The 27,550-nt window shown below is 36.3% G+C and overlaps 1 protein-coding gene across 5 annotated transcripts in view; it reads left to right on the top strand.

Moving 5' to 3' along the window:
- Positions 1-27,550, top strand: part of EML4 (EMAP like 4) — a 152,746-nt gene that overhangs the window by 99,720 nt on the left and 25,476 nt on the right. For all 5 annotated transcript variants that reach the window (XM_060309767.1, XM_060309766.1, XM_030857837.2 and 2 more), the window contains 11 exons: positions 990-1,113; positions 2,393-2,542; positions 6,314-6,383; positions 7,441-7,551; positions 9,700-9,795; positions 14,921-15,055; positions 15,170-15,305; positions 23,895-24,046; positions 25,110-25,235; positions 25,321-25,452; positions 26,181-26,248. In XM_060309767.1, coding sequence (XP_060165750.1) covers positions 990-1,113; positions 2,393-2,542; positions 6,314-6,383; positions 7,441-7,551; positions 9,700-9,795; positions 14,921-15,055; positions 15,170-15,305; positions 23,895-24,046; positions 25,110-25,235; positions 25,321-25,452; positions 26,181-26,248 — 1,300 coding nt within the window. The remainder of the gene's footprint in view (positions 1-989; positions 1,114-2,392; positions 2,543-6,313; positions 6,384-7,440; positions 7,552-9,699; positions 9,796-14,920; positions 15,056-15,169; positions 15,306-23,894; positions 24,047-25,109; positions 25,236-25,320; positions 25,453-26,180; positions 26,249-27,550) is intronic.

Raw genomic sequence — 27,550 nt, 5'->3', positions numbered from 1 at the left:
CTATGCCTTTGTACTCGGTCCCTTATTTTCTCCCTCCTGCTTAGGTTCTTTTGTAAACATTTCACGACCACCATCAACATTTATTAAACCTGTCTGTATGTAGGTTGGGATGCTGCGACCAGGGATCTCAACACAGTCTCATACACAGTCTCATTTTTTCACTTAAGTATTGTTTTGTTTTTAAGACATAAAACAGTCTCATCTGTTCACTTAAGTGTTGTTTTCATTTGTAAAAGGTGTACAATAAATATTGATTTGATTCTGGAGTTGTCTTTTTAACATTTTTAGTTTTAGACTGTTGCACATCTTAAAAACAGCTATTGGTTTATATAAATAAAAGATGTTTTTGCTGCTAACTCGAAAACTGTTTCCTAGCACTGTCTTTAAAATGTTAGTGTATTATAGTTTAATTGCTTAGACTCAAGGCTGATTGTAGGCATGGTTGTGAAGTAGGGGACCGTGGTCCTCTTTCCATCCAGCTCTGGTCACTGCCCTATGTAGCAGAGCGCTTAGTCTCTCTCCCCTTCCTGACTTATGAGGGTGTCTGACTTCACTCCTCATGGTGTATTCTGAGGCCATGTTTTGTATGCCGTTAAATGTCAGTAGGTTGATCAGGTAGTGTGGTGGACATGGTTGTTTTCTACTCTGACAATCTTTTTTCAATTGTCAGAGAAACTGCCATCACAAAATTATTTTCTTTTCATTTCTGTACCTCAACTTTCCTGGCCGTCTTGTTGAAATGTGTCAACTCATAGATAAATTATATTTTAATTATGAAAATAGTTATTCTTACTTAAGGAAATGACCAATGGTTTTTTTCCTACAGTGTTTTGGACTAGGTCTTTATACAAAAGCAATCATGTATAATGAGACTAGAACTCTGAAGTAGCTATTTTTTATCTGTTTTTGTTGTATCACATTAATAATACGCTTTTCTATGAATATTCAGCAAATACATCTGTCTTAATTTTTTTCTTGTGTCTTAACAGAAGGAGAATATATTAAAATGTTTATGCGAGGTCGACCAATTACAATGTTCATTCCTTCTGATGTTGACAACTATGATGACATCAGAACAGAGCTGCCTCCTGAGAAGCTCAAACTGGAGTGGGTGTATCCTTTTCTATTGTGACAGCAAATTTGTTTGCTTTGTCTTTAGTTTAAGAAAATTTAGTTTACTTGACCTCTATCAAAATTGTCTTTATGCCAAAAAAAGTAAATGTAATAAACATAGCAACCACTTGAGAAAGTAAAGAGATGTCATCTCTAATCCTTTCACATATTACATGTATTTTGCTATTAGCAATTTAAAACTACCAAAACTAATATTTTCAGATAAGGTAAGCAATATCCTACGAACATCGAGGCAGGTGCTTGTGGTGTGGTAGAAGAGGCATCAGATTAGAATTGGAAGGCTAGTGTTTGAGCCTTGGCTCTGCCACTTATCCCTAATGAACCTTACTTCCTTCACTTACAAAAAGATGTTAATAATCCCTATCTCACAGGTCCATTGTAAGAATTAAGTAAGAAAACATCAGTTAAGCATTTTGTAAGCTGTGAAATAATGTGAATTATTTTATTAAGAGCTCAAATTAGCAAGGTGGATTCTAATTTGAGAATTAACTTCTTCACCGCCAGGCTTTTTAAAACAATGAGTATATAAAACAAAGTGCTCCTTATTTCACTTAGAAAGTCTCATTTCTCTTAGACCCTCTAAGAAACTCTCAGTGAAGCAGAAGGAGCTAATAGTTTGAACTCTGCTTTCTGCCTTCATTCTCCTACATCCTCCTGCCCGACCCCTTGAATCAGTCCCTCCTTTTGGCAGAAATTAGCTTGAGAAAACTCACCAATCCTGTTATTCTGTACAGCTTCTTAGTGGACACTCTGCCTATATCAGACTGTGCCTGGCTATCTCTTATTCATCATTTAGGTCAAGCGTAAGTGTCACTTTTTCAGATAGCCCTTCTTGTGATCTCTGTCTTTTTCTCTCTCCATTTAAATTAGATACTCCTTTTATGGTTTCTCCTAGCATCCTGTTATTTTTCTTTCCACAATTTCTAATGCTATATTTGGTGTTAATTTTTGTCACCTTGTAAAGCATAAACTCTAGAGACATAGGCCTACATTTGTTTTGTTCAGATGTGTGTGTTCAGCTCTGTGCCTGACACATACTAGGAGCATAATATGTATTTGTTTTTTGAATGAGGAAACTAAGATTTAAGCATGTTAAAAGTTCTTGGGGTTCCACAAGGGCTAATGGCAGGACATGAGCTTTCTAGTTCCATTCCAGTCCTCTTTTCTTATACCTTCCTGATTCCCTTAAGTATCCATGAAAAAATTGTTTATTTAAACTTTGAAAATTATGTTTATTAAAAACCTTGACTCTTTTAAGATATGGTTATCGAGGAAAGGACTGTCGAGCTAATGTTTACCTTCTTCCTACCGGGGAAATCGTTTATTTCATAGCATCAGTAGTAGTACTATTTAATTATGAGGAGAGAACTCAACGACACTACCTGGGTCATACAGACTGTGTGAAATGGTTGGTATCGTTTAACATTTGTTCATTTTTTAATTTCATGCTCTTATTTTTTAAATCTGGATTTTTATTGGAAATGATTTCCTATGGAAAACTCAGAACTTAAGGATATTATGGGCATTCTGTAGATAATTTCAGAAAGAAAAAAAAGACTTACAGACCTCCAGAATGGTTGGTGTGATATCCACTGCAATAAAACATATCATCTATAAATCTCAATTGGGACCTCTTCTTCTTTCCCACATCTTTTATGGTCTTTTTCTTCTGGCCTAAAACATCAGATATATGTGGGGCATTCTAGACTTTTGCATACTTCTAAGAGTGATTATTGGTTACTAAATATTTCTTGAGGATTTATTTTATGTAGGTAAATTTTGAACTTGATGCTTTTGGGGGGAGAGGGAAATCATGGCTGAATAAGGATTAAAGTATCCCATAGGGTGTCAAACTGTAAAAAAGTGAGAACTCCTTTTATATACTTGGCATGTTTTTAAAGTACTCAATTAATTTTACTACTTCTTAGTTAACTTTAATTATCTATTGCTTAGATTCATTATTTTCCAACATTTAAAATCTTCTCTTCTATGTCTGTACTATTCTGGCAACTATATCTTTATCTAGAAAAAAATTACTCTAGGGCTTCCCTGGTGGCGCAGTGGTTGAGAGTACACCTGCCGATGCAGGGGACACGGGTTCGTGCCCTGGTCCGGGAAGATCCCACATGCCGCGAAGCGGCTGGGCCCGTGAGCCATGGCCGCTGAGCCTGCGCATCTGGAGCCTGTGCTCCGCAATGGGAGAGGCCACAACAGTGAGAGGCCCGCGTACCGCAAAAAAAAAAAATTACTGTAATATATATTAGACTTAAAATATTATATAGATATTGTTAAACTTTTAGAGATGATTAAAATATTGCCTTTTTCACTAGAAGAATAATATGTGTACAGAATTACTTATTACAACATCATTTGTGATAGAAAAGATTGGAAACAGCCTAAATATCTTTTAGCTGGGGACTAGTAACATTGTGGTGTACCTATAGGTTACCATGCAGCTATAAAGAAAGAATAAGGTTGGATGGACTTAGAGATTATCTTACTGAGTGAAGTAAGTCAGAAAGAGAAAGACAAATACCATATGATATCACTTATATGTGGAATGTAAAATACAACACAAATGAACATATGTACGAAACAGAAACAGACTCACAGACATAGAGAACAGACTTGGGGTTGCCAAGGGGAAGATGGGGTTGGGGAGGAAAGGATTGGGAGTTTGGGATTAGCAGACGCAAGCTATTATATAGAGGATGGTTAAACAACAAGGTCCTATTGTATAGCACAGAGAATTATTCAATATCCTGTGATAAACTGTAATGGAAACGAATATGAAAAAGTATATATGTATAACTGAATCACTTTGCTCTGCAGCAGAAATTAATACAACATTGCAAATCAACTATACTTCAATAAATTTTTTTAAAAAAGAAAGAATGAGGAAGGTCTTTGTGTATTAATATGGAAAGATCCCTAAGACATACTCCTAAGTATAAAGTTTGAACGAGAAAATGTGTGTGTAGTGTTCTACCATTTGTGTAAAAAGGAGGTGGAAGATAAATATTTATGTTGGCTTCCACATATGTAAAATTCTTCCAGAATTATTAATAAAAAGAAACTGATTACAGTGATTACCTGGGGTTGCAGGGAGTAGGGATAATAGCAAGGTAGATGAGATTTTAGCAGAATTTCAATATGTGTTTTTATAGCTTTTGATATTTGAACCATGCATATATATTACCTAGTCCAGCAATTTCACTTTTTAAAATGTGTTTTAAAAGATTGGGTTTTTTTGTATTTAAATTCTTTCCACAACTTTTATTTATTTATTATTATTTTTTTATTGGAGTATAGTCGCTTTCCAATGTGTTAGTTTCTACTGTACAGCAAAGTGAATCAGCTATACGTATACATATATCCCCTCTTTTTTGGATTTTAATATGGCAAAATGTTAGTGTTAGGGTTTTAATTACTTTTAATATAATTGACCACAATAAAGGATGTGAACTATTTAAGTAAGAGGAAATAGAATTAAAGAAACATTGATAAACTCTAGCCTCCTTAGTAATAAAAGAAAATAAAGTGATACCATTGGATTTCTCTGGTGGTGCAGTGGTTAAGAATTCGCCTGCCAATGCAGGGGACACGGGTTCGATCCCTGGTCCAGGAAGATCCCACATGCTGCAGAGCAACTAAGCCTGTGCGCCACAACTACTGAGCCTGAGCTCTAGAGCCCACGAGACGCAACTGCTGAGCCCGCGTGCCACAGCTACTGAAGCCCACACGCTCTAGGACCCACGTTCCACAACTGCTGAGCCCGTGTGCTGCAACTACTGAAACCTGTGCTCCGCAACAAGAGAAGCCACCGCAATGAGAAGCCTGCATACTGCAACAAAGAGTAGCCCCCGCTCACCACAACTAGAGAAAGCCCACGTGTAGCAAGAAAGACCCAGAGTGGCCCCCCCCCAAAAAATTGATACCATTTATACCAATCAAATTATCAAGGCATTTTAAAAGGTATAATTCTTAATATGGGGAAGTTTTCGTGACACTTTTTTTTTTTTTTTGCGGTACGCGGGCCTCTCACTGCTGCGGCCTCTCCCGTTGTGGAGCGCAGGCTCCAGACATGCAGGCTCCGGACGCGCAGGCTCAGTGGCCATGGCCCACGGGCCCAACCGCTCCGCGGCATGTGGGATCCTCCCGGACCGGGGCACGAACCCGTGTCCCCTGCATCGGCAGGCGGACTCTCAACCACTGCGCCACCAGGGAAGCCCTGGTGACACTTTTAAAACATTTTTATTTATGACAGTTTAAATTGATACTACTCTTCCGGAGATTAATGAGCAATACATACCAAGAACAAAATTACATTCTCAGTTGCGCTTACCCCTTGGTTGCAAGATGTAGAAGAATTCTAGATACGGATGTGAAGACATCCTTTTAAAAATCTTGCTCATCACTCATATGTTTAGCATGAGAAATGTGGGCATATATTTTGCAGTATTTTCAATTTGTACTTAAAAGTTTCTTGCCCAAAGTTGGCAGGCTGATTCTTAACCACTGCGCCACCAGGGAAGCCAATGCTTATGTTTTTGGGTTTTTTTGTTTTTTTGTTTTTTTTTTTTTGCGGTACGCGGGCCTCTCACTGTTGTGGCCTCTCCCATTGCGGCGCACAGGCTCCGGATGCGCAGGCTCAGCGGCCATGGCTCATGGGCCCAGCAGCTCCGTGGCATGTGGGATCTTCCCGGACCGGGGCACGAACCCGTGTCCCCTGCATCAGCAGGCGGACTCCCAACCACTGTGCCACCAGGGAAGCCCAATGCTTATGTTTTAATAAAGTAAAATTACACAATGCAATATTGCATCTTCACTGTAATAAAACCATGTGAATATTTATTCCTAGGTGCAGGACTACAAAGGAACTTGAACAAATGAGAACAGTTTAATTTATCATGCCACAATTATGAGTAAATATTTTCTTCAGATTTAGTGTTCTAATAATAATTTGTTCAGTTTAACAAGGAAGTAGTACAGCTGAAAACTTAGGAAAGAAATCCTTTAGGTAATTGTTGTTTATTTGATTTGCTAAAGTAAATCAAATGGATCACGTTGAGATATTTTTAATGATTAAAAACTGTTTGAAAAATGTTGATACTTAGGCATATTTCTGCTGTTTTATGTCTTTCCTGTATTTAAAATTGTTGTTAATACTGCTTTCTAGCCTTGCTATACATCCTGACAAAATTAGGATTGCAACTGGACAGATAGCTGGAGTGGATAAGGATGGAAGGGTGAGTGGCACAGTTTTATGCATTCTGTACCTAGTGATATTGATATTAGAATGGAATTGATTGTAATTTTAACCATAACTCATTTATTTTATTCTCTTAAAATTTAATTATTAAGGGATTTCTAGTATAAGCAGGGAAAAAAAATATTAGGATGTAATAACATTCCAAAAAAACAAAAGAGAGTCAAAGTAAAAATTTTGTTTCAAAAAAAAATAAGTGTTCTCCCTAAGGAAACTATTTACTTGTAAAAATGGGAGAACTGATAAGCTTGTTAAAAAAATTTTTTTAAACAGAGAATAATTTATCAATGTTGCCCTAAATTGATGAATCCCTTGATTTTATATATGACTAGAAATGATAACACTTAAAATTTTTCAGTTATTATTCAGTACTGTTAAATTGGCTTACATAACAAATCCCTTATTTGTAAGGATCGACAGTGAATATTAATGATGACTGATAAGCATGTGTATGACTACTCATGACATTTTCCGACTTAAAGTTTCTTTAAAGAAAAAGGCGTTAGAGGGGTTATATTGGATGACTTTTAAGACCCTTCCAGTTGTAAATTCTATTTAAGGACTGTTTGCTTAGCAATTTATTGGACACTGATTCTTTTAAAAAGTATTATTTTCTCAGGAATGAAAGTAATTCTAAAAGCAGGATTTCCAGAGCAAATTTGCTGATGTTAGAATCCTGACTCCACCTTTTAATAGCTGGATAACTATAGACAAGTTATTACCTCCATTTCAGTTTCCTCATCTGTTAAATGGTGGTTATAATAAATAGCACCTAACCCATAGGTCTGTGAGAATTAAATGAATTAATACATGTAATATACTCAGAATAGTATATAACACATAGTAAATACTTCAAATCATTTGCTGCTACTGTTATCACTTTTGTTATTTCCTTACTTTCATGGTATGAGAAGAAAATACCTGCTCAAGATTCTTTGGGGGCATATGTAAACAGTTCTTGTGGGAGTGGTATTTATTTTCATCTACCTAAATACTAGTTGTCTTGCTGTCTTGTGTTTTTCCCCTTGTTTCTGCAGCCCCTGCAACCCCATGTCAGAGTGTGGGATTCAGTTAGTCTATCTACACTGCAAATTATTGGACTTGGAACTTTTGAGCGTGGAGTAGGATGCCTGGATTTTTCAAAAGCAGTAAGTATTTAAGGGAGTTAGCCAGCTGCACAAAGACACAGAAAAGAAGTTAAGCTCAGTTTTGTTTGTGTCTGTGTTCATGGAAAGTGATAATTGAATTGAAAAATTAGATGTTAGCTATTGCTTAACAGTGGCCAGCATTTTAACCTAAGTGCTAAAGTACTTTGGTTTAGATAGGATCCAGGATATTTCGCTTAATTATACTTAACTTTGTTCTGTCCTGAAATAGGATTCTAACGTAATAGCAGGAAATGGTTAAAGGAATGCATACGTAGCATAGTAAAATTGAAACAAGCAGTAAGATGTGCTTTTGCTTCAGCTTGAATCATGGAGATCTATTTTACTTAGAAAATGTACAGACATGAAACTTGGCCAGTTCTCCCACAAGTATTGTCTTTTCTTAATGTCATATTGGAGTAAAGGAAACAGTCAGACCTTTGCGTTCACTAAAATCATGAATTGTTTTGGTTCTGAATTGATGACAGCATGATTTTTTTTAATTAATTTATTTATGTATTTAATTTTGGCTGCATTGGGTCTTCGTTGCTGCGTGCGGGCTTTCTTTAGTGGCAACGAGCGGGGGCTACTCTTCCTTGCGGTGTGCAGGCTTCACATTGCGGTGGCTTCTCTTGTTGCGGGGCACAGGCTCTAGGTGCTCAGCCTTCAGTAGTTGTGGCTCATGGGCTGTAGAGCACAGGCTCAGTAGTTGTGGCGCACGGGCTCAGTTGCTTTGCGGCATGTGGTATCCTCCCGGACCAGGACTCGAACCCTTGTCTCCTGCACTGGCAGGCAGATTGTTAACCACTGCGCCACCAGGGAAGCCCCGACAGCATGATTTTAAATTTAAGTTTAAAATTCAGTGTCTAGCAATCTTACCTAAGCCTTGAGACTTTATTTTGTGAAAATAAAACAAGATGTTGCTCATGTAAACATTCTGTTTATTCTTGAATTATATGTAATTATTATAGAGTATACAGGAAAACTTCTTTATTTTAGGATCATAATTTTTAATTTCAATTACAAATATACCTCCAGATTTTATTGGGCCTCATTCATGCTTTAGGATATATTTATGTATTCATATTGTCTCTTCAGTTCCTAACTATCAGCAGCTATATTCTGGATTATGAGTGTTTTGTGGGACATGGAGGAGCAAGGGACATTTTTAGAGCAGAAAGATCAGTTTGGGTGGATATAGGAACTTTACTAGCTTGCAGGCACTGAATGTCAAGGGGTATAATGAGTCAGGAATTGGGAGAAAGGCATTTAGAAAAGGAGATCAGAGGACAGAAGGGAAATACTTTTAAACCTTTTTTACCCCCCAAAATTTCTGTAGCAGGAACTGTTGTCATCTTGTTGATACCATTGTTACAGTGTTAAGAGTATCTTGGATTGCCTCACACTCTGACTTTTCCTCATTTAGGTAATCATTCCAATACAGGATAAAAGAAAGATAAAGAGGAAAGTAAGCTCTGCCCTTCCTCGGTACCTCTCACTTATCACCACAATATTTCTTTGTTCCATAGACATCATAAGGCATATACTACAAATGCTACTAGAAAAAAATAATCTTTTAGTATCATCCACAGTTCTTTTTCTTAAACTGGGAGGCATTAGTTATGTTTTTATCTTGTTTATTCATGTTAATGTAAATCAGGTATATCATGGAAAACAAATTGGCAAACTTTAAAGTAGCCATTAATTTTAGCTTGTTCTATCAAACTACCAAAATTTAGGAGCAAAGTTATAAAATTATATACATTTCACATCTACCTCAAAGGAAAATACTTTAAATGCAGTCAGACTACTTTAAAGCAGAAAATACTTTAAGCTGCAGAAGGGACTAGGGTGTCCTCCAAATTAATTATTTGCTATCTCTGAATAATAAAAGTGGCTAGAGAGCAAGTGGAGATCAACCTAGGGGAAAAAATTAGAAATGGAAAAACAATTTTTAAAGACTTTTTATTATATTTCTGAAGAAAATACAGTCTTAGTAAATAGTGTATTCATTATATTTCAAGGAACCATGAGCTTAAAGGATTTTAGATTATCTTAAACTTGGCAGTTTTAATAATATGGTATTTCTTTTTAGAAAGTCAGCCTTATCTGAAAATTTTTAAATGCCTATTTAAATTGACTTTTCTTTAGGATTCAGGTGTTCATTTATGTGTTATTGATGACTCCAATGAGCATATGCTTACTGTATGGGATTGGCAGAAGAAATCAAAAGGAGCAGAAATAAAGGTAAAAACATTTTAATTGGGTATTATCTTTTAGAATACATTATTTGTTTTGTAAATCCTTGGAAGTATATTGCATATCCTTAGGTTTCAAGAAAGCACCAGCTGGCCAAATTCATCAAATTTATTGATTTGTCATTATTCTTATGGTAGTCAGTTTTAAGATACAGTAGTCAAGCAGCTTCAACCACTTTCAGTGATATTTCAGACACATTGTACTACTGAAATGCCAAAGTAGTTCTATGTGTAATCTCAAAGTTAAGACTGTATACTCTACTTGGCTTCTTTTTCTTTAACAAAATATGTTATTTTTTTCAATCTTTAAAGATTAACAAATCTAAAGGAAAAATTCAACCTTTGGAATATGGCTGACATAACTGAAAAGCATATGTAATGATAAGTTTCTTGGTTTTAATTATGTGTATGGAATTATTAAATAAAATACTACAGCCTTTATAGTTGCTATAGAATAGTGTTAATCCTTTCGTTTAGAGCAGGCTATAACTTGTAAGAGAGGAATGAGGTTAGCATTGCAACTGCCTTCATATGGCTCAGAAACGGCCTCCCTCTGACAGGTTCAAAGGGATTCAAAGCAACAGGATGGGTTTTAAAAAATTTTTTTTAATTTATTTAATTTATTTTTGGCTGCGTTAGGTCTTCGTTGCTGCGCGTGGGCTTTCTCTAGTTGCGGCGAGCGGGGGCTCTCTTCAGTGCACGGGCTTCTCATTGTCGTGGCTTCTCTTGTTGCGGAGCAAGGGCTCTAGGCATGCAGACTTCAGTAGCTGTGGCTCGCGGGCTCTAGAGCACAGGTTCAGTAGTTGTGGCACTCGGGCTTATCTGCTTCACGGCATGTGGGAAATCCCTGGACCAGGGATCGAACCCATGTTCCCTGCATTGGCAGGTGGATTCTTAACCACTGCACCACGAGGGAAGTCCTGACAGCATGGCTTTTAAAAGCCTGTGACATATTTGCTATACTCTTAAATAACGTCACATTCCTCTTCAATTGTGCGCTCTCCTAGTTTTGTGTAAGCTTCAAGCCTTCAGCTTGTTGGATGAAAAGAGGTTATTTCTTTTAAATAGTATAAGTTAATCTTTTGAAAGTAGCAGAGTAGATTTGATTGTACTTGAAAGGAATATAAGGTATCAGGAAACCTCAGACTTTAAAAAACATAAATGAAGATAGATTGTCTGTCAGCCATCATTCAGAGTAATTTAACATTGAAACATAGGAAAGTTACACTGAAGTGAAATATGTGAATTTTGGTCCTTTGTAGGAAAGGCTACCGGATGAAGTCTTATGGTTTTCCTCCTAGTGGCCACTCCTGGACCTCCTTTCCAGAACCTTTGGTGTTGGTGTTCCTGAGAGTTATACCCCATGTCTTCTGTTGATATCATATGCTGCTCCTGTTGCTTCCATGGCCTTGGTTACTACCTGCCATGTCCCACATCAGCTCACTCCAGCCCAGAGTAACAAGAGCAATTCTTGTTGCCTGCTGGACATCTTTATTTGAATCCCGCAAGTCACAAGCAAAGTGTCCAAATCTGTACTAATCATATTTGTCAGCCCCCAACCAGTTTGTCTGTCCGTGACTAACATCACATTGCACTTAGTTGCTCAAGCTGGAAACTTGGGCATCGTTCATGATTCCTTTTCCCTCACTTTCACACCGTCAGTCAGCAAGTTCACTCAACTCTGTATCCCAAATATCTATATTAGAACTCTTTCATTGCAAACAACTTCAAAACAACTAAAGCAAATTTAACGAGAGTTTATTGATTCATGTTTAGGGAGTTAAAGAAAACCTCTAGTAAAGGTCAGAGGGAGATTTTGCCTCAGGAATGATTTGATTCAGGGACTACATCACTGATTCTCTGTCTCCCCTCTTAGCTTCTCCCTGTGTGTTAACTTTATTCTTCTGTAGTTAAGCTCTGTCCTGGCTTATGTCACAAGGATTGGGGATTTAATACATTACTTGTTAATTTATGTATATTTAAAATTCAGTAAGGCAACTTCAAAACCTTATTGACAGATAGATATTAAAGAAGACCTAAATAATTGGAGGATTATACAGTAGTAATGGATAGAAGCCGGTATTGTAAAGATGTTAGTTCTCTGCATATTGGTCTATACATTCAACATAGTCAAAATCCCAGCATGATTTTTATAGACATTGACAAGCTGAATATATGTGGAAATATGAATCAGTAAGAACAGACAAAATCACCAAGATTGGTGAGGGTGTAAAGTAACTGGAACTCTCGTATACTGCTGCTAGTCATGTAAATTGGTATAGCCCTTTTGGAAAACTGTTTGGTATTACCTAGTAAAGTTGAACACATGCATATGCATACCTTCTGACCCATCTTGTTCCACTTCTAGGTATAAACCCAAAAGAAGTATATACAAGTAATCAAAAATAAAAGAAAAAATTACTCAAATGCCCATCAGTAAGAGAATGGATATATCAATAATGTGGTCTTTCCATACAAAGGAATACTATACAGCAATTAGAATGAACAAATTACAATATATGCACCAACACTTGTGGATCTCACAAATGTAATATTGATAAAATGAGCTAGACACAGAGGAATACCTTCTGTATTATTCCATTTAAATAAAACAGACAAAGCTAATCTTCGCTACTGCAAATGAGGATCATGGTTACTTCAGCAGTGAGGGGATAGTGAGTAGAAAAGGGATCTGGGATGTTTCTGGGATGTTAGTAATGTTCTGTTTCTTGCTTTAGATGCTGTACAGAGGTGTGTTCAATTTGTGAAAACTTATCAAGCTATGTACTTAGGATTTGTGAGCTTTTCTGATTATATAGTACACATCAATAAAAAGTTAAAATACCCTGTAAGGCCACACTCATACCCAAAGTGATTTATTTTCATAGATTATTCAGTTTATATCTTGAATATCTTACCACTGGAACCATGGGTTTGTATACTTGCGAATATTTATAGTTAGCTTTATAATCCTTGATTAATCGGTTTGGCATAAGATCCAACTGTTGAGTAGTTTTGATTTTTTCCAAGTGAAAACTAAGGACTGCTGAATCAGTTTTTAAAAGATTCCAATTCTGGAAGAGAGGTGACTAATTTTGCTTTGTTATCAACACATTATCTTTTCCTTTTTCTTCTTTTTTCCTTCCAGTTTTATTGAAATATAATTGACATACAGCCCTGTATAACTTTAAGGTATACAGCTTAATGATTTGGCTTACATTTGTCATGAAATGATTATCACAATAAGTTTTGTGAACATCCATCATCTCATATAGATAGAAAATGAAAGAAATAGAAAAAAATCTTTTTCCTTGTGATAAGAATTCTTGGGATTTACTCTTTACAAGTGTTATATATAACATTCAGCAGTGTTAATAATATTTATTATGTTGTACATTACATCCCTAGTGTACTTTTTTATATATTTTTTTATTGAGGTATAGTTGATTTACAATGATGTGTTAGTTTCAGGTGTACAGCAAAGTGATTCAGTTATACATATGTATACACACACATACACATATATATACACACAATATATATTCTTTTTCAGATTCTTTTCTTATATAGTTATCACAAAATATTGAGTGTATAGTCTCCTGTGCTATACAGTAGGTCCTTATTGTTTATTTTATATGTAGTAGTGTGTATATGTTACTCCCAAATTCCTAATTTGCCCCTCCCCCAACCTTTCCGCTTTGATAACCATAAGTTTGTTTTCTAGGTCTGTGAGTCTGTTTATGTTTTGTAAATAAGTTCATTTGTATCATTTTTTTAGATTCCACATATAAGTGATAGCATATGTTATTTGTCTTTTTCTGTCTGACTTCACTTAGTATGATAATCTCTAGGTCCATCCATGTTGCTACAAATGGCATTATTTCATTTTTTTATGGCTAAGCAATATTCCATTGTATTTATGTACCACATCTTCTTTATCCACTCATCTGTTGATGGACATTAGGTTGCTTCCATGTCTTGGCTGTTGTAAATAGTGCTGCGGTGAACATTGGGGTGCGTGTATCTTTTCAAATTATGGTTTTCTCTGGATATATGCCCAGGAGTGGGATTGCAGGATCGTATGGTCGTTCTATTTTTAATTTTTTAAGGAACCTCCATACTGTTCTCCGTAGTGGTTGTACCCATTTACATTCCCACCAACAGTGTAGGAGGGTTCCTTTTTCTCTACATCCTCTCCAGCATTAATTATTTGTAGACTTTTTGATGATGACCATTCCGATTGGTGTGAGGTGATACCTCATTGTGGTTTTGATTTGCATTTCTCTAATAATTAGCGATGTTAAACGTCTTTTCATGTGGCTTTTGGCCATCTGTGTATCTTCTTTGGAGAAATGTCTGTTTCTCTTCTGCCCATTTTTTGATTTGCTTGTTTGTTTTTTTGATACTGAGCTACATGGGCTATTTGTATATTTTGGAGACTAATCCCTTGTCAGTTGCATTGTTTACTAATATTTTCTCCCATTCTTCGGGTTGTCTTCTCGTTCTGTTTATGGTTTCCTTTCTGTGCAAAAGCTTTTAAGTTTAATGAGGTCCCTTTCCTAGGTTTTTTTGAGGAAAGAGCATAAAAGCTCTTTGTTTTTTGTTTTTTCATTCTGTAGGAATCAGTAGTGACCATTCTGTATCTACTTTTTACATCTTCAGCATGGGGTTGAATCTCTAAATCAGTAATATTTTCCTGAATGAATGGTCAGTAGTATGGTACAAATAAAGATAAGACTGGTTTGTTTTTTTTAAGACCAAAATGGCAATGTCTTTAAGACAGCATGTACATTGTTCTTTCATTTGGTAGTTTTAGCGTACTTTTCCTTGAATATGCAAGAAATTAAAACAACCTAAAACTAATTCATGTAAATGTCTTCCTAGTGCAGAGTTATTATATATAGATAGCATAAAAGATGATATAATAGGATAAGGACATCAAGTTTAAATCATTATTCTAAAAATCTATTATTAAAATTTTTCAGGAAAATAGAACTTTGAAGAAAAGGCATTTCCTTAAAACTTTTCCTATATTTGATTATCAGTACCTGTAATTGGTACTTAATGGAGATAAGTATATACATTCATCTAAAACTTTATTTCTCTTTCCACAGACAACAAATGAAGTTGTTTTGGCTGTGGAATTCCATCCAACAGATGCAAATACTATAATAACCTGTGGTAAATCTCACATTTTTTTCTGGACCTGGAGTGGCAATTCACTAACAAGAAAACAGGGAGTTTTTGGGGTAAGGACCAGAATGTTATAACTTCATTATAAAACTTGAATTTTTTAATTGTTGAGTAAGCATAAAGTCATCATGCCAAAGGGAAAACTGAAAATTCTCATTGTTTCATTGTAGAAATATGAAAAACCAAAATTTGTGCAGTGTTTGACATTCTTGGGGAATGGAGATGTTCTTACTGGAGACTCAGGTGGAGTCATACTTATATGGAGCAAAACTACTGTAGAACCCACACCTGGGAAAGGGCCTAAAGGTACAGTATTCTCATATTGAAGTCATTCCTTTCAGTTTGCGCATATTGCTATTGCAGTGCCATCTCTTATCCAGACCAGGAGAGAGAAAGCTGCAGGGAGACAGTATGAGAGTCACCAACATACATTTTGTTTTTAAGGTTCTTCACGATAGTCTTTCTTTAAATCAAATTATTTACTCATTTATTAAGCATATGTAACCTACATTTTACTACACTGTACCTTTCCTTCCAGGAGGTTAATACAGAATTATTAGAGATGATACAGATACATGTTAATTTAAACACCGTAAAGATTAAGAGAGAAGTCATCCCAATCTTCAGTATTTTGTGAAGCCTTCACAGAAGAAATGATATTTCTGTTAAGCCATAATGAATGTGCAACACTACAAAAGATATGGAACTTTGATCCCACTTAGGGATCAGTATAAGTTCAGGGACAAAGATGGTTATGAACGTGAAACATCCAGGATAGTGTGAATAAACTTGTCATGTGTTAACAAAAACAAGAGATAGCCAGCATGAAGGAAATACAATTTTAAAAAATAGTAGTGAATTGCAGTTTCTTTTATCAATTTAAACTAATATATACTAAGCCAATGAAAATTCAAATAAGGATTAAAGATACAGATTTTCCGAGTTATCCACAAGAATCCTAAAAACTGGTTGAGTTCACCATGGAAGAGAGAAGAGCTGTGAGGCCAAGGATCCTTAGTCCCACAGTTAGATGACCAGAAAAGAGCCTACAGGGGTTACAGAAGTGAGATTTAAAAAAAAAAAAGTTAGCAAGATAGAACTTTTTATTTAGTGCCTGAACAAGGAAGCAGAGAATTCCCAGGAGTTTCAGTGCTCTAGGGAGATCAAGAAGAATAAGAACCAAGGAAAGACCAAAGGAGCTTGCAATTTCAATAGAACATTAAGGCCGTAGAACAGCTAAGTATAGAATAGCCAGTTTTAAATTGGAGAATTTTGGGCTTTCCTGGTGGCGCAGTGGTTAAGAATCGGCCTGCTAGTGCAGGGGACACGGGTTCAAGCCCTGGTCCGGGAATATCCCACATGCTGTGGAGCAGCTAAGCCCGTGCGCCACAACTACTGAAGCCTGCACACCTAGAGCCTGTGCTCCGCAACAAGAGAAGCCACCACAATGAGAAGCCCGCACACCACAACGAAGAGTAGCCCCCGCTCACCACAGCTAGAGAAAGACCATGCGCAGCAACAAAGACTCAACACAGCCAAAAATAAATAAATAAATGTATTAAAAATAATAATAATAAAATGGAGAATTTTGAGAATCCTAGTTGAAAATGGAATGGAAGGCAAAGTTGCTACAATCAATCAGTAGTCTTTTTAAGGTTGCCTAAAACCTGAGAGTAAACTGGGTATTGTGGTGGAAAAAAGACTAAAAATCTTAGAGAGAGAGATGAGAATAACTGGTTTGAGTGTAAGAAGAAAGATTTTATCCTTGAAAAAGAGTAATAGCCTACATTCTATCCCGAGATCTTATGTGGCTAAATGGTGGAGGTCATGCAGGATGACATTGCTCTCAGTAAAAGTGGCTCCCTGTTAAAAAGTTGAAGTTTTTATTGTTAATGGATAATATAAGAATAGTAATATAGTAAAATATCACATAATCAGACTCCATTACTTCAGAATTCTACTTGTTGGAATTGGAATCCAGCTGAAACCTTCGACTTGCCTGTGGAAATTGGATTTATTATAATAAATGAATACTAAAACCAAAGACCTACAAATTTAGAGGTGTCATTTTCTAAATAGTTAGTGATTAAAATTATCCATATCAACTCACAAAAGGATGGTTCCAAGGACCTTTTCTTAACAGCTGTTGGTTAACATAGTTATCTGTGATATAGAAAGATAGTCCCAATTACTACATTTGTGTTACGTTTCCTCCCTTTCTCTTCTCCTTTTCCCAACATAGCAACCGACTGTAGGTTTTACTGTCTCCTGGGCTGGGTCTGGAGATACAATATGTGTAAGAACAGTGTGTATGGCCATATGGTAAAATGGGACAGGAGAGACAAAAAGAATAACTCATAGTTAGTCCCCTTCTTCTTTTTCTTTTTCTCACTACAGCTCCTCTTCCCAGCCCCAGTAGTGGGCCTTGGAATTCATTCAGCTTTACCTCAAATTGGTTTTCCTCAAAAACACAGATATATTTTATCCTCAAGTCCCATTTGCACCCAAATATACAGGTCCACTTTGCCGTTTTCTATGGTACATGAAAAAATGAGAGGAAAAACATTGAAAATAGTCTTTTTTCATATACACACTACTATATATAAAATAGATAATCAACAAGGACCTACTGTATAGCACATGGAACTCTACTCAATATTCTGTAATAACCTGTGTGGGAAAAGAATCTGAAAAAGAATGTCACTGAATCACTTTGCTGTACACCTGAAAGTAACACAACATTGTAAATCAACTATACTCCAATATAAAATAAAAATTAAATTTAAAAAAAATAGCTTTTTTTCAATCTCATTTTTCCTTTCTGTTTAAGGACAATAAAAGTGAAAAAATATCCAGAGAACCATATACTTCCTTCAAAGTAGAAGGTTATGAGAGGAAAATTACAGACCTTGTTCTAAAATCAGTAGGCTGGGAGCAGAGAGAGATTCTTTATTAGTGTAGCACGTAGTAGCAGTAGAAAGAAAACTAGCTAGGCCTGTCAGTCTCTGAGTTCCACAAAAAAAAAAGGAGGGGGAGAAAGAAAAAGGAGGTGACAGGAAACCAACCTGAGGTTCCTGAGACATTCCCCTGGGGATTTTTTTATATCTGTGACATCACTTTATTCCACTTCACACCCCTTTTCCATGCATAAAAACTAAGAATTGAAGACATTTATTAATTAGCCCAGAGTCTGCAGAGCTAGCAGTTGAAATGGGTTCTCTGATTTCAGTTTGATGATCTTCCAAGTATTTCACTGTCATCCTTAGTGTGAGCAAGTGGCCATATGTGCAGTTGGAGGCATCACGGTGGATGGACACCAAATTCCCTCCAGTACTGACACCTGGCCTGAGCGCTGTAGCCAGTGTAAAGTAGATCACCAGTTTATGATAAAAGAAGATAACTCAGGAACAGCCAGATGGAAAAAATGCACAGGGCAAGGCCAGGGAAAAGGGCCCGCCAAGAGCCTACATGCCCTCCCCAGGCGCACCACTCTCCCCGAATCCCCATGTGTTCACCAACCCAGAAGCTCCTGGTTAAGGATTCTTAAGAAAAAAGAAAGAACAGTATTATCAGTTGCCCTCCCCACTTACCTCTCTTTTCTTTTTCCTGGGCACATTTTTTTCAGTATCAGAAATGCCAGGAACAGTATTATATTATCAAAACAGTGACTTAAATTGTTGACATATTATCCTACCACTCTGAGCAGAGTTTGGGTATAAATGCACCCTTCATTAGCCTTAATGTGCAAGGTGGGAGGCAGGGAGAGGTTCAGAAGTTGTTTTTATTTTGGTTTTCATCTGAAAAACTTGTGGCTTAGCCTTTGTGCAGAGAAAATCTGCATATGCACGAACAGAAAACAGAAAATCTAATCTTGTAAACTGCTGGGCACATGAAATTTGCTACATGATTGACCCTATTATGGGCAAACTTGATGAGAATTTTGTTTCTCCCTTTATATTTGGGGTTTTGAGGTATGTAAATATGGCTGGAAAGGATTTGGTGAGTTTAGTGAAATAAATGTGTAAGCCCAGATCAGAACAGATGTTCATAGTTTCCATTTTTAAATTCTTGCCCAAAATTTCAGTAGATTAATCCAGTTTGCATATTCCCTAATATGATATTTCTGTACCCATGGCAGTCTTTATCAACCAAAATTTGACTATACTGTGATACTGCATCTGAAAAAGGGACTTTGAGGGATTGCAGAAGTATAATTTCACAGCTAATCCTTTTATTCTAGTAAATAGGAGACAAACCAAAACTGTGTTTTATGCCTCATAAGGAGCTCTCTAGCTTCCAAACCATTTTTTCCTTACCTTAAGTGTAATTTAACAGGAATCTTCAAAGTAATTAGTATTTTCTGTTCTCTTTTTTTTTCCAGTTTTATAACATTTTTAATGTATAACCTTGTCTAGCTTAAGGTGTACAACATAATGACTTGATATTCGTATATATTGTAAAATGATTACCAAAATAAGTTTAGTTAACATCCATCACCTCACAGTTTTTTTTTCTTGTGATGAGAACGTTTAAGATCTGCTCCCTTAGCAACTTTCAAATATACATTACAGTATTATAAACAGTAGTCACCATCTTTGCGTTAAATTTCTAAGTTTGTACCTTTTGACTACCTTCACCCATTTCTTCTACCCACCTCCCCCGCCTCTGACAACCACCAGTCTATTCTGTTTCTGTGAGTTTATTTTTTTTAGATGCTACATATAACTTAGATCATATGTTGATAGCATTTGTCTTTCTCTCTCTGACTTTTTGCACTTAGCATAGTGTCTTCACAGTCTATTCATGTTGCATATGGCAGGATTTCCTTCTTTTTTATTCCATTGTATATATATACCACATTTCCTTTATCCATTCATCCATCTATGGACACTTAGGTTGTTTCAGTATTTTCTATTTCTTATGTGGGTATAAGGTATTTGTTATTTCCTACATATAGGAAATGGTTCAGAATTTTTCTTATATGAAATAATTCATAATTCTTTAAGTGGGGGAGAGGAAGTTGAGAGTATCAACACCACCATTAAAATGTTCATTATTCTGAAATCTTTGCCAGGTTTCTTTAAGAAATACTACCATTTTACCTGATCTCCAAATAATCAACATGGACCCATTTGCGCATTGCTAAGAATATAACATAAATTTCAAAGTCTCCCTGATATTTGATTCTGTAGTTAAACAGGCACAGAAAGCCCTCCAAAGGATCTTTATTTGGCAGTCAAGGTAAACTTGGTTTTTACAGAAGCTTGTTTCTGCTAGAGTTGAGAAGAAAGGGGGGATTTGCAAGTAAGCTTGGATGGACTTGGCCATGATTGTGCCAGGAAGTACAATAGGTTTGTAATACAAGGATAATTATTTTTCTTGGCAGGTATTTCAGACATTATTTGGCTTAAATTAAAGTGTCAGAAATATAGACCCATGAGAAGGAAATCTTGGATTATAAATTATTTTGTGGGTAAATACTATGTAAAGCAAGCTTTGGTAACTTGTTTAAATTTAAAGCACAGACATATTTTTAGCTAAATTAATATAGGTCCTCCTCAGGAAATAACTATCCTGGGGTGGTAGGAGGCAGAAAGTGGGTATCTCACCATGTTGATTACTTATATAGGGTATTTTTATTCTTGATGAAGCATTTGTTCTTCAGTTTTTCATTTTCTAAGACTCCATTTTTCTAGGAAGATCTTAAGTGTTTAACAAAGTATTTGTCATGTTTAGAAGTAGGGAAAACTGAATTAAAAATAGAGAAACTGTATTTAACTTTCCTGCATTCTGATAGAGAGCTATGAAATGCCACACCTCTGCGTTTTGTAATTTCTTACATGGTACCGTGGTACTTTCAGATTACTCTTGTTAATTTGACCATGCATGAGAAAAATAAGCCCTTTGCCCCCACTTTTCCCCCCACTTTTAAATGCCCAAGCAAAGCCAGCAATACTCTCAGAAAATTCACATCTCTCAGATGTTCTTTCTCTCTTGGTCACATCAGAGCTATGCTAGATAATTGGCTGGCTATCCTGCTGGGCACAGTTGTGTTGTTCAATGTTTAAAGTATTTTTACGTGATGAATGTTGATGTGAGCCGAGGCAGTTGACCTGAATAGCAAGTTTGTTGGAGTTCTGCTCCTAGCGTTGCTGAATCAGGCAAGCCCTACTCCAAAGTAGGCAAGCCCGTTCCTTTCTCCCTGCCAAATATACCCATCTATTAAATATTTGTACCACTAGCAGCCTCACACTGAGTAATTTTGAGAGTCAGCTGTAGCATAATTTTTTTTTAGGAAACCAAAACTCTACAAATTTTAATTTTAACAATGTAATGGCAGCTCAGATAGATGAGTAAAAATGAACAACCTCAATAACAGCTTTACTGAGATATACTTCACATACCATAAAATTCACCCTTCTAAAATGTACAATTCAGTGATTTTTAATATATTCACAGAGTTGTGCAATCATCACCACTAACTTCAGAATATTTTCATCATCCCAAAAAGAAACACTGTGCCCATTTGGAGTCACTTCCCATTCCTCTCTCTCCTCAGTCCCTAGCAACTGTTTGTCGCTTTTGGTCTTTGTGGATTTGCCTGTGTGGGACAGTTCATATAAATGGAATCATGGAATATGTGGTCTTTTGTGACCAACTTCTTTCAGTCGAACCTTAATGTTTTCAAGGTTCATCCATGTTATAGCATGTATTAGTACCTCATTGCTTTTTGGGGCTGAATAATACCACATTTTGTTTATCCATTTAAAGTTGATGAAAAATTTTATTAGAAAATGAACAATTTTTTTTGCAGGTTTTTGAGGTATAATTGACATATAACATTGTGTAAGTTTAAGGTATACAACAAAATGATTTGATATATATATTTTTTAATTTTTTTTTTTACAGTTCACATTTTTTTTAATACATTTATTTTTTTTAATTTAGTTTTGGCTGTGTTGTGTCTTTGTTGCGGTATGTGGGCTTCTCGTTGCAGTGGCTTCTCTTGTTGCGGAGCATGGGCTCTAGGCACAAGGGCTTCAGTAGTTGTGGCACGTGGGCTCAGTAGTTTTGACTCACAGGCTCTAGAGCGCGGGCTCAGTAGTTGTGGCACTCGGGCTTAGTTGCTCCGCAGCATGTGGGATCTTCCCAGACTGGGGATCAAACCCATGTCCCCTGCACTGGCAGACGGATTCTTAACCACTGCACCACCAGGGAAGTCCCCGATATATGTATATATTTTAAAATGATTGCCACAATAAGTTTAGTTAACAACCATCACCTCATACAGTAGAGGTTTTTCTCTTGTTCTGAGAACTTTTACGATGCACTACCTTAGCAACGTTTTTCAAATGTACAATACAGTATTGTTAACTATAGTCACCATGCTGTGCATTAAATTCCCAAAACTTATTTATCTTATAACTGGAAATTTGTACCTTTAACCACCTTCACCCATTTCCCCACTGAACTTTTTTATTATTATTATTAATTTTTATTTATTTATTTATTTTTGGCTGCATTGAGTCTTCGTTGCTGCGCACGGGCTTTCTCTAGTTGCGGCGAGTGGAGGCTACTATTCGTTGTGATGAGCGGGCTTCTCACTGCAGTGGCTTCTCTTGTTGTGGAGCATGGGCTCTAGAGCACAGGCTCAGTAGTTGTGGCGCACGGGCTTAGTTGCTCTGCGTCATGTGGGATCTTCCTGGGCCAGGGATCGAACCTTTGTCCCCTGCATTGGCAGGCAGATTCTTATCCACTGCGCCACTGGGGAAGCCCCCCACTGAACAATTTTTTTTTTTTTTTTTTTTTTTTGCGGTACGTGGGCCTCTCACTGTTGTGGCCTCTCCCGTTGTTCAGTGTGGGGGAAGCCCCCACTGAACAATTTTTAAACTTGTAATTTTTTTCATTTCCAAGGGATCTAAGGTGTATTTATTAACTGACTTTGGTCATACTTAAACCAGGTTCTACCTTGCCATTTTGAACCTGGTAACTAATTCTGCAAGCTCTCATCTTCTAAAAAGTTTTTCTCTTACTCTAGCAGCTTCACTAGCTGAATGAAGAGCTTCTCTGAGTAAGGCATCATGAAATCTTATGTTCACCTTTAAGAAAGAGGCTCTGATTATATTTTCGTACCTGCCTTGTCCCTTCCTGGGTACTTGTGAAGTGCTGAGAGCATACAAGAAAACTGGGCTGTCATTCAGCTATCACATTGGTGTGACTGGATCAGTTTTTAAAATACTTTTCTGGTTGGTCAAAAGCCACTGCTGCAAGCTGCCAGTGCCTCTTCTGCCTCACACCTTCCCCAGTATCTCAGCAAATAAAAGGGGTTACTATCCCTGACAGAGCAGAAGTCCTCCAGTTCAGCAGTGGTTAAATGTTAAATATTATGACTGTTGCCTTGAGAGGAAATGAAGGCTTTTTTTGCAAACGTAAAAGAACATTGAGTAAAGAGACTTGAGTCCTAGTCACAGCTTTGTCACTAGCTAACTGTGTGGTATTGGCTAAGCCAATTCTATACCTATGTCCTTAGTTCTAAAATCAGAAGAGTAATAATACCTACCCTAACTACCATGTAAGATGATTATAAAAGGTAGTAAAGTTCTGAGGTTAATATACCCTCTCTTGTCTGTGGAATTATCACTGCTTTAGTTTACCTTTTTGTAAGAATGTATTTTGAAATATTTTCAAGAGTAACTGATTATTGACATAAATGCAAAAGGTTGTATTAAAGCTTTACTACCTGCCTTGCAGAAGACTTGCTGAAAATAGGTTTTTGATTGTTGAGTCATTCAGCAATCACTCTACAGTTCTGCTAAAGTTTTCTTCCAAAAAGACTCTAAAATCTGATGGAAAATGTTATCACTCACGTTCTTATTTTACTCCTCATCATATTAGGTGTTTATCAGATCAGCAAACAAATCAAAGCTCATGATGGCAGTGTGTTCACACTTTGTCAGATGAGAAATGGTATGTTATTAACTGGAGGCGGGAAAGACAGAAAAATAATTCTGTGGGATCACGATCTGAATCCTGAAAGAGAAATAGAGGTAAGGATGAAAACGGAACATAAAAATTTTTAAATATTAAACCCTCTAAACTTATGTCTTTTGTCCCACATTGAGATAACTTACACTTTTCTGAGAAATTTGGTGCACATTCTTGTCATTTCATTCCCTCAAAATAAAAAAAAAAAAAAAGGACTATTCACTAAACAAAATAGTTTGAAAGAATAAGAAAAATCAGCAGAATAATTAATTTGCTTATTTATTTCTGAGATTATATTTTTAGTGACCCAAAAATATAACCATGTAAACTTAAAATTTAACAGACATTCATTGAAAACTATATCCTACTCCAAGGTATACAAAATGACCAGCTTAATTTTAAAACTTGAAAATAATAACAGTGGGCTTAATGATAATTGCTATTTATCTACATATGTGTCTGCTTCATTGCATGAAGCAAGTGTATCCATAAAACCTGACAGGTATTATGTGCTCAGTGAAAGTTTGTTAACTGAACTGAGATCTCAGGAAGTGAAATGGGTTAAGAATAGTATTTTAGTCAATGATTGCCAGAGCAAAGGCAATTCACTCAGTTTAATATTGCTTCTGTTTGTTGGTGACTTAAATTTTGAATTTATGCTCAGTCTTTTCTACTCATAACGTGCTTTGTAGACAAAATCTTTTCTAAAAAAGAGGATTCTGATAGTACTGCTCTTGGGTTTCATTTCCAAGAAGATATATCCCCATATTATAGATAAAGAAATTTGTCTCAGGCTAAATGACTTACCCAGAATAATACCAGATCACAGTCTTCATGTGGTCTATCAGAACTTATTCCTTTATCCGCTACTCCTAATCATTAACTCTTGAAATCATATAAAAATATGAATTTAAAATTGAACCAAAGAATGTTGTTAATGCATTATAACTTCTGTGTAATAAAATGTAATTGTCTGAACAAATAATTTATTAGTATAAGATTACTTTCAAATTTGGAATTCTGTCATTTATTACCACATAATTGCATACAGCTATAACTACGGTCTTCAGGTGGTAATTATTGCATGTTAGTATGTGTATGGTGACTTTACAAAATTTTTTTTAGGTTCCTGATCAGTATGGAACAATCAGAGCTGTAGCAGAAGGAAAGGCAGATCAATTTTTGGTAGGCACATCACGAAACTTTATTTTACGGGGAACTTTTAATGATGGCTTCCAAATAGAAGTACAGGTAAGCTGTATGATTTTAACCATTAACTGAGTATTTTTGATGATACTCTTTGTTTCTTATAACAGTGGGTGTATTTCATTTTCAGGGTCATACTGATGAGCTTTGGGGTCTTGCCACACATCCCTTCAAAGATTTGCTCTTGACATGTGCTCAGGACAGACAGGTGTGCATGTGGAACTCGGTGGAACACAGGCTGGAATGGACCAGGCTCGTAGATGTGAGTAAAACAGAATGTGATTATAATCTTCCCACAGAATCTCCCTAAAATGGCAGATGGTAGCAGCAAAGCAAATAGGACTCAGCATTGGTTAAAACCAAGTGTATTTCTATAGTTCAGTAAAGGGGAAGGGGTGGAGGGAGAGTGTTTAGTCACAAAGTACATGAACCCACTCCAAAGTAGCAAATTAACAGGACAGAAGCTCAGTTTTTCTGTCAGGTTCAGTAGTAAAAATAAAAAATATTTCACATCTTTATGAAGTATTAATTGTTATGGATATGTTTAGGTCTCTGGTGGTGGTGCAGTTGGGTTCAGTAAGTACTGCCCACTAACAGATTCTGCTCTCTTCTTTTTGAGTTGGTCTCTTACTGTGTTTTCTCCCTACCCCACCCAGATATCCACCTTTTCTAGCCTAAAAGGTGTATACACGTTCTTTGCAGACTCTAAAGAACTGTACAAATGTTTGTTGTTATCCTTACCATTGTTCCACTGCCTAGCCACAAGCTGGTGGTCCTTCCCCCTCACCACTCTGCCAGCATGTCCCCTTCCTTCTCTGAAATCCTTTTTCCTCTTAAGTCCATGTGGTATTACCATTGGCTACAGTAAGGTTGATTGAGATTTCATGTTTATGTGAAACAAGTTATTTTCAAATATGTTTTGCCACTATTCCCATAGATCTAGGGAGACTTTCTCATGTACTCCCCAACAGTTGTCTGTCTCTCTTCTAGGAACCAGGACACTGTGCAGATTTTCATCCAAGTGGCACAGTGGTGGCCATAGGAACGCACTCAGGCAGGTAGGGTCTTTAAGGGAAATGTGAGCTGAGTAATCTAAGTGGTGGGATGTTTAACCATTATTCAGGAATGTTCTCTATCTGATCTGGAAAATTAATCTTTTAAGTGGCACAGTTTTATGCTTTTTGTTCTTTTCTTTTATGTATACTCATTTAATCATTCAGTAATTATTTGAGCACCTACCGTTTGTTAGACACTATTGTGGGTGTTCAGGCTACATCAGAGTGCAAAGCAAAAATCCCTGCCCTTGTGGAGCCCACATTTTAGTGTGTGTCAGGGGTGGAGGCAGAATGAAAAATAAGCATTATAACTAATTAAGTTAGCAAATGAAGAGCTATGGTGGGGGAGGGTTGAGCATAGGAAGAGGGAACTGGAGGGTGCAGTTGCAAAACGATAAATAGGAAGGTCAGAATAGTCTTCATTAAGGAAGGTGACAGTTCAGCAGACTTGACCTCCTTTGTGAAATTTTCTGTGGTATCGAAAATTTCTCTTGTTATCTTTTAGGGAAGGAAAATGAACCTGAAATAACCCAGTTGAGCTTTTGTTTGTGCTATAGCTTTTTTCTTTTTTAAATGCTACACAGGTAGATAAGTAAAGGTATGTTTCCTGAAATTGTTATTAATTACTTATCTTTGCAGACATTGTATAGTACCTTTCCAAGGTTATTAGGTAATATATATTATTATCTGTATTTTTTAATTGAGTCCTTTTTATTGCCTCTGCTGGTAAGTAGCCCTCATCACAAATAACTTAATTTCTTTTTTAAAGAGGCAGAGGAAAAAGATAAAGTAAATTTTCAAAAGTTAAACCCATAGAAAATATGGAATGCTGATTTCTAATGAAGTGAAAATATTGTGAACACACTTCTATAAATATTTTTATTTATGTAACAAATATTTCAAATCAGCCAGTTTATTTAATTCTAACTAAATTTAACAATGTGAAGTTTTTTTGTAGCAAGTTTTCCCCTTTGGCTCTTGGATACAAATTAATACCTCTAGAAAGTCAAAACATATTCAAAATCCTCCTCATATATAGTGCTCAGAATCATGGAAAAATAGATCTTTAAGGTAAAGATAAACTTTGAAATGTGGACATGTAACTGGAGGTGCTATTTGAGTGGTTCTGAAATAGTGGAATTTTAGAATTAGGCTGCTTGGGAGAGTAATTGGTGATGACTTGCAAATACAGATGGTTTTACTATCTCAGATTTCCCCAAAATACATGTCAGTAATAGATTATTACTTAAAGTTGGACTAAACAGGCATATGGCAGGTCAGATCTGTTTTGGGGGCAGCTGAACA

This window comes from Globicephala melas, chromosome 12 (assembly GCF_963455315.2).
Source record: "Globicephala melas chromosome 12, mGloMel1.2, whole genome shotgun sequence".
Taxonomy (NCBI): Eukaryota; Metazoa; Chordata; class Mammalia; order Artiodactyla; family Delphinidae; genus Globicephala; species Globicephala melas.
The sequence above is the reverse complement of the archived record's forward strand: the minus strand, read 5'-3'. Positions and strand labels throughout refer to the sequence as shown.